The 16,096-nt window shown below is 48.0% G+C and overlaps 1 protein-coding gene across 1 annotated transcript; it reads left to right on the top strand.

The window, feature by feature from the left end:
- Positions 1-2,192: 2,192 nt before the first annotated feature.
- On the top strand, positions 2,193-13,485 carry LOC147689230 (uncharacterized). The gene is made up of 9 exons (XM_086940043.1): positions 2,193-2,259; positions 2,902-3,015; positions 4,206-5,891; positions 6,632-6,731; positions 7,263-7,411; positions 9,810-9,922; positions 10,202-10,291; positions 11,694-11,816; positions 12,749-13,485. Exons 1-9 carry the CDS (start codon positions 2,193-2,195, stop codon positions 12,941-12,943), a joined length of 2,637 nt encoding a protein of 878 aa, XP_086796169.1. The 3' UTR covers positions 12,944-13,485.
- The last annotated feature ends 2,611 nt before the right edge of the window (positions 13,486-16,096 follow it).

Here is a 16,096-nt window from a genome sequence, read left to right on the forward strand (position 1 = left end):
ATTTTGGTGAAACAATTGATGTACTCAGATAAGGCCACGTGATCTCCAGGATTTCCAAAAAATCGGCTTATTGTTAATTAATATAGATGTATTGTGCCAAATAGGTTGATCAAAAAAGGATGAAACGGGAAAGGAAGGAAGGATTTTGGAGGTATACTTAAGAATAGGAGTAGATAAAGATTGAGGTTTACGAGAAAACATAAGATATTCTTTGAAAGAAAAGGGGGATATAAAATACTTTTCTAAGGCCAACCAGAGAGGAGAGGATGATGCGGAATCCGTAATCCAGTTCGACACTTGATTCAATAAAAAGGATTTATGATATAAGGCAAAATTCGGAAAGTTTACCCCACCCTCTCTTTTAGAACGCATTAATTTGGACAAAGACATACAAGACTTTTTATGTCCCCACAACAAGGAAGATAAAATAGAGTTAATTTTCTTGAAACATTTCAAAGGGATAGAAAACGGTATGTTAGATATTGTAAATAGCACAATGGGAGAGAGCATCATCTTGATTGTATCTAATCTCCCCCACCATGATAGATATAGAGGATGCCATTTGCTAGTGAGAGTAGTCAATTTTTGTAAACAGTCATCCCTATAAGTGCAATGATCCCAGATGGGGGAAACACTCCCTAAGAAAATGTGAGATAAAGAGAAGGAGTGATTAGAGGAAAAAATCTTGTTAATTTGAGACCAAACTTGCCGCCAAAATTTATGAACATGGGAACAACTAAAAAGCATGTGGAAAAGATCTGCACATGGTAAGGAGCAGGACCAACACTTATCAGAAGCATCTGGGTATTGTTTACTAAGAACTAGTGGTGAAAATAATAAACAATTATAAATAAAAAATAGTGTTTGAGTAGTATTAGCAGCTCTGGAAGATCTACGAATCTTAAGCCATAATTTGTCCCGTAGCTCAATAGGCCAGGAGTGGAGACCAAAATATTTAATAGAGTTAGGGCTCCAAGTAAAGCCCGAAGCAGAGAAATCGTCCTTGAGAGTGAGTTTGGTAAGTGGCAAAATCTCACATTTATCCTTATTTAATTTGTAGCCAGATACTTGTGCAAATGAATTAACTTCATCCAAAAAAGCAGGGAGTATTGATGCATTTTAATGAATAATGAATATATAATTAAATGATCTATGTGTGTTTTAAAAATTCCTGTGGCACTACATTTGTTTGATTGTGGTGACTGAATGTGAGTGTATTTATTGTTTAAATAATCTAGCAAGGGGAATTCTTTAGATTGACTTGTTGCTTAAACACTGTCCCTTGTTTTGAGGGGTGTCTCTCTTTTTTCAAGCAGAAGAAAAGAGACCCTTTATTCGGACACTCTAGAACCCCATACACGGAAGGCTCTGTCCAGGTAAGTCCTATCTCTCTTTCTTATATCGGCCACTCACTGTACCTCCCTGTTGTGTAATTATTACATTATTTACGTTTCTGTTAGTCTAATCTTTATATGTTTCTAATTGTACACGCTTTGCGTGTAGTCTATTCCCCGTTCCTCGGTACAGGCGTTATGGTGCCTCGAGAGGCCTAGTTGGCACTACATTGCAATGAATAAACACAGAAATTAAATACGTTTTATTTTATATTCTCTCTGGGGAGATGCATTTCATTCCCCTTTAAACCGATGTATTTTTCTGTGGAAATCACGAGCACCTTCTCCCTCCCTTCCCCGTCTCTGCCCTGTCTCTGGAAATGTATTCCTGCCTGTCCCGGACACTGTCCTGTATGTGAGGTGTGACCCCTGCTGCTAAGGGTGCCCGTAGAAGCAGCTCGCGGGTGTGAAACCCCCCTCCATGTGTCGTACCACGCAGCGGGGGGGGGGGGGGGGGGGGGGGGAGGGGGGGGATGCAAGGCGCTGCCCTTTCGGGAAAATCCCACTGCCCCGTGAGTGACAGCGACTAGACACGCCCCCCGGGGACACTGCAGATAAAGAGCTGCTGGGCCGGGTGTGGAGTGAGACACCAGCGGTGACTGACCCGGGCGCACTCCAGCTACCCCAGCCTGACGGGCTCCAGATTCACCCACGCTCCGGACTCACTGCGGATTCAGCCCACACTCCAGACTCACTGCGGATTCAGCCCACACTCCAGACTCACTTCGGATTCAGCCCATACTCCAGACTCACTGCGGGTTCTGCCCAGACTCAATCCAGATTGTCTCCAGCCGCAGGATGCCGGAGCCAGGGAAGGCCCCAGAGCCCCTTCACTATTCCATTGGGATCTTGTCCATCTCTGCAGGTAGGACCCATACTGCCACTTTCGTCATGTTTGATGCCTTTATATAGCGCTAGGATCCGATTGAGGCAGGCAAGCGCTTGGTGAATGGAGAGTCCTGGGCTCTGTTTAGATGAGGTGTTGGGGAATCATATTAGTGTTGAGTTGTTTTCTGAGGCTTAAGAGAATGGTTTAGGATGGGTTAGGGCCAGGAGCCGGTAGAGCTGTCGAGAGTCAGTGACATGCTATCGTCACAACTCAGTGCGACTGACTGTTTCAGCTCCACCGGCCTTCGGAGCAGAAGCCTCTCAGGAAGTCTTGGGTCCCTTATAGCTCAGTTCATGTCTGAATACAGCCATGTAGGCGCTTTCTCCCAGTACCTCATCTGTGACCAATCATTATTGAATATTGGAATAATAAAGTGAACGGGTGTTTCCTGGGTTAAGGCGCGTGCTGCGGAGATCTGAAAGGAAAGGTGTGTGTTTGTGTCACGGATGTCTTTGCTGTGTATCCGGGCTCCTCCCAAGATGGAAGAGAGGCTGGTGTGAGTGTAAGTTATCATTTCGTGCCTGTCTCTGTGTTTCCAGACTCCCTCCTTAAGAGGGACCCTGGCAGGCGTGTGTTTTATTTATCTTTGAATCATGGCTGTCTTTGCTGTTCTTCCAGGCTCCCTCCTGCTGGCAGTGACGTCATACAGCTCCTCCAGAGCCACGCCCCTCATCCCCAGTACACCCCTGGGGGTCCTGCTGGTCATATTGGCAGCTCTGCTGGGATATACAGGTGAGATCACACGCGTGGGGTTCAGGGGAAGTAGAGAGGGAGGCACACGGCTGAGAATGCGCGACACAGTGCCTTAAACACACCATGATTGCTTCAATGCGCTTATGACATCTCAATATGGGAATGTAGTGCTTTAAACTTATGCTAGGCGAAGATGCCCAGAGAGGAAGCCTTCCCTCGCCCACCCTGTGGGAGGGCCTCGGGGTTATGAGTGAGAAGAGACCCCTTCTTTCGGATAATGATAGGAAAGTAAACCTTCGAAAAGCCTGGTGCCGGTTCTGTGGGTCAATGGTGGGTAAATAAAGTGCAGTCCAGGAATGAATAAAGCCTGACCCCGGCTCTGGCTGAGAGTTTGCAGAACTGGTGAGAACTATCGTCCAGGGAAGTCAGGAAGTTACACTGATGCTGATCTGAACCTTTTTCTTGTTCCATTTCTCGATCTTGTTTCCACCTCTGCTTTCTCCCTCGGACCATCATTGTTCTCTTTCTTTTTCCTCACTTCCAATACTTTTATCATTCTTTTCTTTCAATGATTTTCTTTTCCCTCTTTAGTCACTTCTCCCCTCTGTCTCTCTTCCTCTCTCTATCTACTATATTTATCTCATTCCTCACACTACCCACTTCCTTAAATTTGTGTTTTCATTTACTCAGTCTCTCTGCTTGTCATTCTCTCTCTCCTTTCTGCCGTGGCTCTTTTTATTCCTTGGCCACACTTTTCATTGTATAGTTTTCTTTAATTTTTAATTTACTTTTCCCTTCTCTCTTTCTTTATCTCCTCTCTTTGTTCCTCCTCTTTCTCTTCATCACTCATCCTTTCTCTTTTTCCATCCTCTCCCTTTTCTCTAATTTTCTTTCTTCCAGTATTTACCTCTCTCTTTTCCTACCTCCTTTCTTATTTTCTTCTCTCAATCCTCTTCTTAGCACGTTGTCTCTTGTTTCGTTGTCCAGTTCCCTTTTTTTAGCTTAAATGTATGTCTCCCATCTCTCTTTCTCTGTGTCCTCTCACTCAATCCCTTTCAATCCTCTAATTTTCCCTCCATTCAGCTTTCTTTCTCTTTAAACCTACCTTTCCTATACTAACTTCTTCCTTTCAAATCTTTCACTCTCTTTCCCATCTCTACATTGTCACCTACTTGTGTCTCTAATTTTCTTTCTTCCTATATTTACTTCTCCTTTCTTCTCTCCCGCAGGAGTCCGCAGGAGCCGTGGTCCTGTCCCCTTGTTTGCGTCCTTCTGCCTGACGGTCTCAGCGCTATGGTGCTCTAAGGGAGTGATCCATATCATGGACGGGCAGGGGGTCCTCAGCGGGTCCCTTGATCTTCGTAATGCCATGGTCCCTGGCCTTGCAGCCTTCACCCTGGGACTGCTCATCATCAGTCTGGTGGCCGTCCTTCAGAAGGAGGCTGCCCTCGCCATGATGGCGTTGGCCATCTCGCTCTCCGCTGCCCATGAAACCGCCACATACTATGACAGTAGCTTTGGTGCCTCGGCGGTGGCTTCTAACCACCTCCTCGTCTGTCTCGTTGGGGCGTACTTTGGTGGAGGGAGGCTCCTTCATATACTTACAGGGAAGTTGGTCACCCTCCCTGGCACAGTTCTGGCTACGGCTAAAGCCATCCCCCAGGGCTCACCCATGACCGCCAGCAGCAACGACCTGGTCATCATTGGGCTGATCTTGAATATGGTGTCCGCCAGCGTCTTTGGGTGCAGGGTCCTGGGAGTGACCACCAGTCTCTTTGTGGGGCAGGTGCCTTGGCTTTGGATGGCGGGGGTCTTCCAGATTGGGGTCTGCATCCTGTCCTATCGATGCTTGGATACCCTGGCGGCCACCTTCTTTGGCTTCACCTCCATCCTGCGGTTCGCTGAAGGGTATTCCTTGCTCTACCAGTTCTGGCAGGCCACTGAACCCATTTTCCCTGTCCCATTACTGGTGGTCTTTCTGCTCCTGTTCATGGTCTTGGCTGTATTCATGGCTGGTAGGAGCCTGGTGGATGGGCTGTATCCATTGTTTTATGTGACCTACTGCATCGCTTTGGCTTCACGTCCCACTGGATTCTTCCATGGTGGATCACAAGGAGTGAATGTGGCTATCTACGTGGCTTCAGCACTTATGACCCTCATTAAACTTTACAACATGAAAGCGGCCACCAAGATTCCAACAGGAGAGGGGATTGTTAAGAGCCTGTTCACACCTATTAGCATTTTCAAGTTACGTCAAGAAAAAGACCTGCATGTTCCTTACCTCGGCTATTCTAAGTATGCGGATGGAGAGGTGCTTGGCCACGCAGGCAGCATTTTGGCCGCCTTTGCAATCACTATGTCTGTGGACCCAACAGACGCACGTGCCACTGTCGTCCTACCGTGGGTGGTGGTAGCTGGAGGGCTTCTGAAATGTGTCTGTGGCTCTGTGGCCTTCTCGCGTGGTAAGACCCTTGAGAGCAGCACCTTTATTCTTTATGGAGTTATGTGGATCATCTGGGGTCTCACCAGGTACGGTGGCCTCTACGGCCCCACGAGGGGCTTCCACGTGGCTGTGGGCATCATCTGCTTCATGCTCTTGAATGGGTTCATTATTTTCTGCACGCTGTTCCTAAGCAAAGCCTGGTTCCTGTATTGCCTCACCTTTGAACTCATCCTCATCAGTTTTCTATTGGACGCCGTCGCAGCCCTCCCAGTTGGGTATGACATTGCTGTCACCATCATCTTTGGCCTGGTCAGCTTCTACTGCTTCCTGGCTGGGCTGGTCAGTGACACCTTTGAAGAGCCCCAGCTGCCCATGGGCTGCCCACTTCTGCAGCTCCAGGGGCATGGGGGTGGAGCCTCCAAGTGCCCCCACCTTCCTGCCAGGAGGGCCACATCCGTCAAGCAGATCGCAGGTAAGGAGATTCTGGGGGAAAATCCTTTTTTTTTTAATGTTGGGAAATTTAAAATTCTACTAATTTGATTACAGTTATGTCTGCAATTTTTAAATGTTTCCATTCTTAGTTTAACAAAGTTGTACATTGTTTACTGCTGAACTTTGTCCGGAAAGACTTAGTGAAAACATGATTTTACCAGCAGAAAAATTTCTCCTTGGCAAAAATAAGACTTCTATTTTACCTCCAAGTCACATATTGAATCCTTAATAACATTAGTCATATTATAGTTTGTACTTCTTTGTTATATCCATATTTTTTCGGGGTTTGGTTGAAAAAATGATGCTGAAATTAGTATATTTCCACCTTCATTTAACCAATAAATATGCACTTATGGTTGAATGTCTGCAAGGGTTCAGTGCTGTGAACACTTCAGAAGATAAATCAGTGCATTTCGTGAAAATATGTGAATTTCAGTATCAAAGTTGTGCATATCTACTGCTGTTAAAGCCTTTTACTAAAATTCCTTTCTTTTTTAACCCCCTTATCTATCAATCCACACATCTATTGACCTGGCAGTCATGGCAAACAGGGTTTAGAATTACTCAAAAGCACCCCAATTTCAGTTTTGATCCACATTTAAAAATAAATACATGCAAAAAAATAAATGTTTTCTGTCTGCATTTATCTGCAAAAATCAGTAGAAACGGAAAACAGGGTGCCTTACCTATAATCATGGGGTTCTTGCTCTTCTGTTGCAGAAATCATGAAGGATGGAGGAATCTGTGGTGTCCCCACAGACACGGTGTATGCGGTGGTGGGAGCCTGTAACCGGCCGGCGGCCGTGGAGAAGGTGTACAGGTGAGTGTTATCTTCACAGCCCTTATTTTCAATCAATAGTGAATATTTTAGATTGATGAATTCTTATAACAATGAGAACCACAGAATGAAATAGCCAAACACCAATTACATTGAGGAAACCCTAGAAAGAAACAACAATATACCAAGAGCAGAGAACCCCTGGAAAAGAAGCAACAACAAACAAGTAACCTTAGACACTTCTGTAAAGAAGAAACTAAACGTCCTTATAAAACTGAGAACAGACCAGCAGTACTATCCCTCTTTCTGCACCTTTTGGGGCATGTGAAAAACCCCTAACAACCAGGATTCATTTTGCGACAAGTGAAAAGGACCAGTGTCTTGCTCTATATGACTGTATAAATCGTTCAGTCTTAAGATGGAGAGTAGATCTCATCCTAAATGTTCCTTTTTCCATCATCATGTCTTGCTGGTGGTCTGAGATTGGCCAGAATCTCAACTCTGGATCCTCCAATCCCAGTGAGATGGATCTCTTCCCTTCACTCAGTTGACCTCTGTCTTGTTTCCTTCCAGGACAAAGCTGAAGCCCAAGGACGCCCCCATGTCCATCTGGATCTCGACCTTGAAGCAGCTGGAGCCGGCTAGACACCTGTTCAGCCCTCTGCTCTGGGACTTCATGCAGGCGGCCTGGCCTTCGCAGATGAGCCTGGTCATACCAAGAGGTGAGCAGGGGATCTCTATCTGAGAGCACATGAAGACCAGCAGATCCCAGTTCATGACCACAAACAAGGGGGAACGATGAGAAAAGTAACACCCATCATCTGGATACAAACCTACCACACACATTAATTGTGACTGCAGACTAGGACCTGGTCCCACCCACCCCAGGCGTCAATGCTTCATGTGTACACACAGACCATACATGCTCTACAGTTTCCATGTAGGATTGTTTCCATGTTCCCTCATGTACTGTTTCTTTACCGCTCCTGTTGCAAACATTCACCACAAATTCCGAGTGTGATCTGACCCGTTACATTAGAGTCGCCTGTCCTGCCAACACCTGTGCTTTATCCTTCACATGTCTATACGGAGGAGGCCCCTACATTGCCTGATCCATGTATATAGGACAAGCACCAACATACTGCCTGCTCTGTGAGTCTAAGGAGGATCTTTAGTGATGATTTGGATCTTGGGCGTTCTTGTAAATATTCTGGTCCATAACTGCAGAGGATGAGCACTGTCCGCTCACTGACCTGTATCCTTCTCTACAGGGTCTGACCCTCTCCATTATCTGCCCTCACCCATAGGAAGAGCACTGCCCGCTCGCTGACCTGTATCCTTATCTACAGGGTCTGAGCCTCTCCATTATCTGCCCCCACTCATCGGAAGAGCACTGTCCGCTCACTGACCTGTATCCTTCTCTACAGGGTCTGACCCTCTCCATTATCTGCCCTCACCCATAGGAAGAGCACTGTCCGCTCACTGACCTGTATCCTTATCTACAGGGTCTGACCCTCTTCGTTATCTGCCCTCACCCGTAGGATGAACACTGTCCGCTCACTGACCTGTATCCTTCTCTACAGGGTCTGAGCCTCTCCATTATCTGCCCCCACTCATATGATGAGCACTGCCCGCTCGCTGACCTGTATCCTTCTCTACAGGGTCTGAGCCTCTCCATTATCTGCCCCCACCCATAGGATGAGCACTGCCCGCTCACTGACCTGTATCCTTATCTACAGCGTCTGAGCCTCTCTATTATCTGCCTCCACCCATAGGAAGAGCACTGCCCGCTCACTGACCTGTATCCTTCTCTACAGGGTCTGAGCCTCTCCATTATCTGACCCCACCCATAGGATGAGCACTGCCCGCTCACTGACCTGTATCCTTCTCTACAGGGTCTGAGCCTCTCCATTATCTGCCCCCACTCATAGGATGAGCACTGCCCGCTCACTGACCTGTATCTTTCTCTACAGGGTCTGAGCCTCTCTCCATTATCTGACCCCACTCATAGGATGAGCACTGTCCGTTCACGACCTGTATCTTTCTCTACAGGATCTGAGCCTCTTCATTGTCTGACCCCACCCATAGGAAGAGCACCGCCCACTCACTTACCTGTATCTTTCTCTACAGGGAGTGAACCTCTCCATTATCTGACCCCATCCATAGGATGAACACTGTCCCCTCACTGACTTGTATCTTTCTCTACAGGGAGTGAACCTTTCCATCACCAGACCCCGCCTGTGGGATGTGCACACTCTGCTGTCTGTATCTTGTATAGAGGAAAGTTTCTCTTCATCATCTGACCCACACCTATAAGGTGACATCTTTACACTGCCTGACATATCCCAATAGGGATCCTCTCCATTATCAGAGCCCCCTCTACAGGGTGAATATTGTCCTTTGCACGCTTTTTGCCTATAAGGAGATGTTAGTTCATCATCTGACCCTTCCTACTTATAGTGCGAGCACCTGTGTAGTTTGAAGGCTGGAAATATAGAGGCTCCGAGCCACAGGTGCGTTGAATATTGGCTTCCAGGGATGAGCTGAACAGCAGCAGGGCACGTTGTGAGTTTAGTGCACACCATAGGATCCTCCTGTGGCTTGGCAGGAGAGGGGTGCTCTTGTGAGCGCGCAGGAGAGGGCCACGTTCGACTGGTGCGTAGTCACTCACAGTGACTGCATGGGATTGGGGTATTTCCAAGGGTACTCCCTCACTTTACCAGTGTTTTTTGTGTATTTCTCCATCATGCAGGACTCACATCAGTGGTTAGTTTTTAAGTGGAGGGGCCCATAGCTTTCCTGAATGGTGGGGTTTAGCAAATACCAAGTCTGTCTGACCTTGTTCCTCCTCATGCCTCTTTCTCCCACAGCCCTGCACTTCTTGTCTCTTTATCTCATTTTGAACTTTCTTCATCCTTGCTTTCATTGTCGCTGTTTTCCTTTCTTTCACTTCTTCCTTATGTCTCTCTTTTCTGCCTTTGTCCTCTTGCTCTGAGGTCCAAGTGTGATGATGAAATAAAAAAACTGTGGTCCCCAAACATGAGTGCTGGTGCCTTTCAATGGCAGACACCTGCCCAAAATAAGCCCTGCTCACACCTTTCTGTCTTCTTGAACCCACAGGCGAGTGGCTGCAGTGCTTCGGACTGGAGGACTCCGCTAAGTACATTGGCACCGCAGAGAGCATCGCCATCAGGATCCCGGATTGTTCTGTGACCACATCCCTGATTGACCTGGTGAGTTGTCTGATGGTAGCAGGATGCCAGCACTGCCCGGGCATGGCTGGCACTGTTCTGCCACCAGTGATGAGCATGGCTTCCAGTCTGCTGCACCCTTTGTGGGGGCATGAGAGGCACTGAGCTGCTAGTCCTGCTCAAGCATGGGTGGTGTACATCAGCATACATTTAAGATATGTAAACGCATCTCTCTATATCTGGGGAGGGTGATGGGGACACTGCTTTGTGCCCAATGAAAGTGAGTTGAATCTCCTACTCTGTTTCTTTGTGTTTCACCAGGTTGGGCCCATTGTGGTATCATCAGCCAATCCGAGCGGAGAAGCCGACACCACTCACCACAACCAAGTGTACGCCAAGATGGGAGACAAGGTAAGTACCATTACAAGCACAAGAGGTGTATCTGAGGACACTGTTCAGAACCCAGAGTCCTGATAGACCAAGGAGTCTTCTGCGTGGCCTGCATTGAACAGACAGCATTTACCAGGGATAGCCCATGTGCACTGTCAATTATCCTGATGAAAGTTAGTTTTTCTAGATAGTTCTGATTTAGTAACTAATATTTGGTAGTTTTTTTGCCAAATATACACTGGATAAAGTCTGGATAAATTTTACAAATGTGATTCGGTTAAAAAAAACTTAGAATTGCTCCATGGGACTAGGTGACCGGTGACAACTTAGTTTACCGACTGCAAAGCATTTCAAAATGATGTGATGGTCCCCTCTTCTATATCTAGGGAAGATCCCCGAGTGGTATGTTGAAGGTGTGCGCAGCATGAGTGGGGGATCCCAGAGGAGCATGTTGAAGGTGTGCGCAGCATGCATGGGGGATCCCAGAGGAGCATGTTGAAGGTGTGCTCAGCATGTGTGGGGGATCCCAGAGTAGGATGTTGAAGGTTTGCGCAGCATGCGTGGGGGATCCCAGAGTAGGATGTTGAAGGTGTGCGCAGCATGTGTGGGGGATCCCAGAGTAGGATGTTGAAGGTGTCTGCAGCATGTGTGGGGGATTACAGAGTAGGATGTTGAAGGTTTTCGCTGCATGTGTGGGGGATTCCAGAGGAGGATGTTGAAGGTGTGCGCAGCATGCGTTGGGGATCCCAGAGTAGGATGTTGAAGGTGTGCCCAGCATGTGTGGGGGATCTCAGAGTAGGATGTTGAAGGTGTGCGCAGCATGTGTGGGGGATCCCAGAATAGGATTTGAAGGTGTCTGCAGCATGTGTGGGAGATCCCTGGGTAGGATGTTGAAGGTGTGCGCAGCATGTGTGGGGGATCCCAGAGTAGGATGTTGAAGGTGTCCGCAGCATGCGTGGGGGATCCCAGAGTAGGATGTTGAAGGTGTCCGCAGCATGCGTGGGGGATCCCAGAGTAGGATGTTGAAGGTGTGCGCAGCATGTGTGGGGGATCCCAGAGTAGAATGTTGAAGGTGTGCGCAGCATGCGTGGGGGATCACAGAGTAGGATGTTGAAGGTGTGCGCAGCATGTGTGGGGGATCCCAGAGTAGGATGTTTAAGGTGTCTGCAGCATGTGTGGGGAATCCCAGAGTAGGATGTTGAAGGTGTGTGCTGCATGTGTGGGGGATCCCAGAGTAGGATGTTGACTCTGGACAATAGCTTGCTTAATCTTCCTGACGGCTTTCAGCAGTGGGAAACCTACGGGTAGCTGTGCGCTTTACAAATAGAGGATTATTATAGTTTTAGTATCCATGGAAGCCCCGCAGCTGCCTGTGTGATGGGAGTCTGTGGGCGGTGATCTCACGTGTGGCTTTGCTCCTCAGGTGGACGGAGTCCTCTGCAATGGGCCTTCTCCAGAGAACATCGCCTCCACCATCGTCAACTGCACCAAGATCGACAGTGGGACCATTGGGTTCTTCAGGATAGGAACGGTGCCCAAATCCCACGTAAGTAGAGTGTGTGTATGTGTGTGTGTGTGTGTGCTATGCATCTGTGAGTCTCTGTGTGTGGTTGTGTGTTTGTTTGTCCCTTTGTGAGCATGTGTGTGTAGTGTCATCCAGTGGCAAATACAAGGAAGGCAACTGATCACGTGCTCTTGGACATTGGGAAAAGAGAGTGGAAAGGAGAGAGAGAGAGAAAGAGAGAGACAGAGAAAGAGACAGAGAGAGAGAGAAAGAGACAGAGAGAGAGACAGAGAGAGAGCGAGACAGAGTGTGTGTGGAGCCTAGGATGTTGGATGTCCAGGGCAGAGGGTTGCATGTGGAGTTACAGGAGTGCCATCACAAGAATATCTAGGTAGGAAGCAAACCTGAAGATTGGAGTTCTCAGGGGCCATATTTAAGAACATTTCTCACTCCAGTTTGATGCCACACACAAAGCTGCTGATAGAGTAAAATGTGGAAGCCCCAGAGAAGAAATTGTGGGGCATAAACATGTCAGGAGAGGAGTCATGTCATGCCAAGAGTATGTGTTTGAAGTAGGGTCTAGTTGAGCATATCCAAGAAGGCAGTAAATTCAGAGAGGGGACTAGTGCATAGATGGCCGAGGTGAGCTCGTGAGATAGTGTTACTCATAGCATTTAAAAAGTCGTTAAAATGTCACTCATAATTACTCTGACATTATGAAAATGTCACACATAGCAATCTGAAACCTTGGCAGATATGCATTAGTTTCTTAGAAGAACAGACATTGAATTACTGCAGTTCTCACGTCCAGTCACAGCTCTGAGTACAGCCTGGACGCACTGTCGGAGAGTGGAAGATTCCATTCCATCTCTCTAAGGGGGAGGCCTGCAGTCAGTCATACTTTGTCCAGACTCCCTGGTGGTGAAGTAATGACATTGCTCCTTCAGTAATAGCGCCGGTGTCTCTCTTTGCAGGTGCTCCAGCTGTTCAAGCAGATCCAGATGAAGCACAGCTCCGATCTTGTCTCCAGCGCCTTCACCGAGGTCCCCATGGAGCCGCCATACTCGTCCAGTTCCATCACTGAGCACACGCTGCCAAAGAGCTCCGAGGACCCTTCCCAGCAGTCGTACGTCAATGGAGGATTCAGCATTGAGGATGAGAAGTTGTGATGGACTTGTGTGGGGAGTGCGCTACCTAGTGGCGCAGGAAGGGTGCCCAGGACTCTAGTCAAAGCAAGGAGAAAGGACCCCTACCCTATGACAGGGTTGTACAACACAGAACACAGTCATCCGGGGATGCAGTGGAACCCGAAAAGGCTGGTGCCTTTAATAAAAATGCAACAAACCTTTACCATCTTGGACGAGTATTCCAAAGTCATAGATCACTGCAAAGTCATAGATGGCACAGACCTCGCCCGGCTCGAGAGGGTTCACCCCATCTCTTGTGTTTGATATTGCACACCTGTACTAAAACTCTTTATTTAATATATTCTTTATCGCATTCTTGATATTGTTTCAATGTGTACATCATCCTATTGTGAAGGTTTTCAAAACATCTGTATTTTATTTATCAATGTATTTATTTATTTTTTGTATTTTGTATATGAATAAACTCAAGTCTAAACTTATGTTATTTACCTTTTTTTTCTAAATCAGACGATCAGTTCAATCTTGCATCCAGTTCGCAAGCTAAATAAAGCCATTTTACATCCTAAAAAAATCCTCTTCATAGCACTTAACCGACTGGGCGCTGTAGTTTGAGTAGTGTGGAGTGGTGGAGCCCAATCCCACTAAGGGCAGAGTTTGATTCTGGTTCATCGCATGACAGAAAGCAACCACCCCTGAGGATTCATTTCACACACGTAGCTCACTGAATCGTACCTTGGCGCTGTAGCTCAGCTGTGGTTGGATTGGTTCTGCCCGCTCACTCTCATTCGGTCCTGAGTTCTTATTTGTGAACACTCTGGGTTCCCTTTATTGGCATCAGAGTGCAGTGCGGGCACCATCTGGGGGCCTTTAATAAACAGAAGCACAGAGCAGACAGCGCCTCCGCTTGAATCTCTACATGAGAACTGTGCACGACCCTCACACAATCATGAACATGCTCCCTCATCAGTGGAGAAGTGTGGCTTAATGATAAGAGCGGCAGACCATGATGCAGAGGTCTAGCCCGGGACCAGGGTTCAATTCCCCGCATCAGCGGGTCTTGGGCTCAAAATTCCACGGACCTGATAATTCTCGCCTCGGTGCCTATTCCAATCATGGAGTCCCACTCTGGGCAACAGCTTGCTTAATCTCCACAACGCTAAGGATGCCTGGCTTCCACCTTGGGGGTGCCCAGGACTACACGCCTCACAGGGAAAGCCAGGAAAGGGTCCACAGCGGTATTCGTACAAGCGCCTTGAGACCCTTGCGGGTGAGTAGTGCGCTATACAAGTATCAATTTATTTATCAGTGAGAGGTCACTACAGTGCAAACATATGGCACAGATCCCTCTGAATGTGGACTTCGATGCCCGATTCACAAAACACTTTATAAGTCAGTGCCCGCAGGCTCCGGCCTTGCATAATTAAGTGTTGAGATTTAGACAGGCTTCAAGTCTCTGAAAACCTTCGTGAATTGTGAATTTCGTCTACACAAAGGCATTTGTGCGTGCATACTTGTAGATGGTGTAATAAGGGAAAACATTGCATTTGTGTAGTTTGTTTATACAATAAAACAAAAAAGCAATTCAATTAAAGCAACAATAAAAATATGATTATGGAGCAAACACTGATCTTTGTTTCTGGCTCAACGTCTGAGCACCTAAATCTAGCTCCTACTTCACAGGTGTGTTGGGTGAGGCACACTCTCACCCTAATGAAGTGTATGTGTTGGAGTCTCTAAATCCAGGCGCTAGGGTTACTTGGTTGGCCCCAGTTAGAATTAAAAGACCCGAGACACATAGCAGGTAAATTAGTCTGTGCCAAGGGCGAAGCAGCATGTATCTGATAAAATATGTCCTCTGGAAAAAGACATCGAAAATCCTTTCAAAATGACACCAAGTTTGAATGCTCATCACTTTCCCTCTGACAGTTAACAGCCCCTTAAAATTCTATTATAAATGCATCTCTAATATACTCCAGGCTTCTCCCAATACAAATCTAAGTTTTGCTCAAATATGCCAACGTTTTCCGAATTACATAATGCTGAGTGTTGTTAATATGGTGATCAAGGCGCTAGCCTGTCCCCGGGGCGGCTCAGCTGTGCGAGACTTAAGGATGCTCCTCACAGCACCAGGTGTCTTCTCACAGTGCCAGGGGTCTGCTCACAGCACCAGGGGTCTGCTCACAGGGCCATGGGTCTGTTCACAGTGCCAGGGGTCTGCTCACAGGGCCATGGGTCTGTTCACAGTGCCAGGGGTCTGCTCACGGTGCTAAGGGTCTGCTCACAGGGCCAGGAGTCTCATCGCATCAACAGGGGGTCCGCTGACAGCGCCAGGTGTCTTCTCATAGGGCTTGGGGTCAGCACATAGTACCAGGGGTCAATTCACAGTTCCACGGGTCTGCTCACAGTGCCGGGGGTCTGCTCACAGTGCCGGGGGTCTGCTCACACAGCCAGGAGTCGCTCACAGTGCTGTGGGTCTCCGCGCATTACCAGGGTTCTGCTCAGGGTGCCAGGGGTCTGCTCACGGTGCCAGGGGTCTGCTCACAGCGCTAGGGGTCTGCTCACAGTGCCAGGGGTCTGCTCACAGTGTCAGGGGTCTGCTCACAGGGCTAGGGGTCTGCTCACAGTGTCAGGGATCTGCTCACAGCACCAGGGGTCTGCTCACAGTGCCAGGGGTCTGCTCACAGTGCCAGGGGTCTGCTCACAGCGCCAGGGGTCTGCTCACAGCGCCAGGGGTCTGCTCACAGTGCCTGGGGTCTCTTCACAGTTCCAGGGGTCTGCTCACAGTGCCAGGGGTCTGCTCACAGTGCCTGGGGTCTGTTCACAGTGCCATGGGTCTGCTCACAGTGTCAGGGGTCTGCTCACAGTGCCAGGGGTATGCTCACAGTGCCAGGGGTCCGCTCACGGTGCTATTGCAGCGTCGCGTAAACACACACTACGCCTCACTGCGATCAGACACCTCTCTGAGACCAGACTCTGCAAACAGTTCTTGTCCTCTGCCTACCAGACCAGCAACAATGACAGCAGCCCGGCCGAAGCTGAAAGCGGGAGGCACCGGATCCTTGCACTTGTCGTCAAAAAGTTGTTGTAATGCAGGCAATTAAATAAATATCAAACTTCTGATGAGAATGGCACTTTATTTACTTCCTCTCGCTGGTCTGCGTCACTCACAATAAA

This window comes from Lissotriton vulgaris, chromosome 10, assembly GCF_964263255.1.
Source record: "Lissotriton vulgaris chromosome 10, aLisVul1.2, whole genome shotgun sequence".
Lineage (NCBI taxonomy): Eukaryota > Metazoa > Chordata > Amphibia > Caudata > Salamandridae > Lissotriton > Lissotriton vulgaris.

Coding starts and splice junctions, on each gene's coding strand:
- LOC147689230 (XM_086940043.1), top strand. CDS start 2,193: ATGCCGGAGCCAGGGAAGGCCCCAGAGCCCCTTCACTATTCCATTGGG. Junction 9,923..10,201: donor CCACATCCCTGATTGACCTG/GTGAGTTGTCTG, acceptor GTGTTTCACCAG/GTTGGGCCCATTGTGGTATC. Junction 10,292..11,693: donor ACGCCAAGATGGGAGACAAG/GTAAGTACCATT, acceptor TTTGCTCCTCAG/GTGGACGGAGTCCTCTGCAA.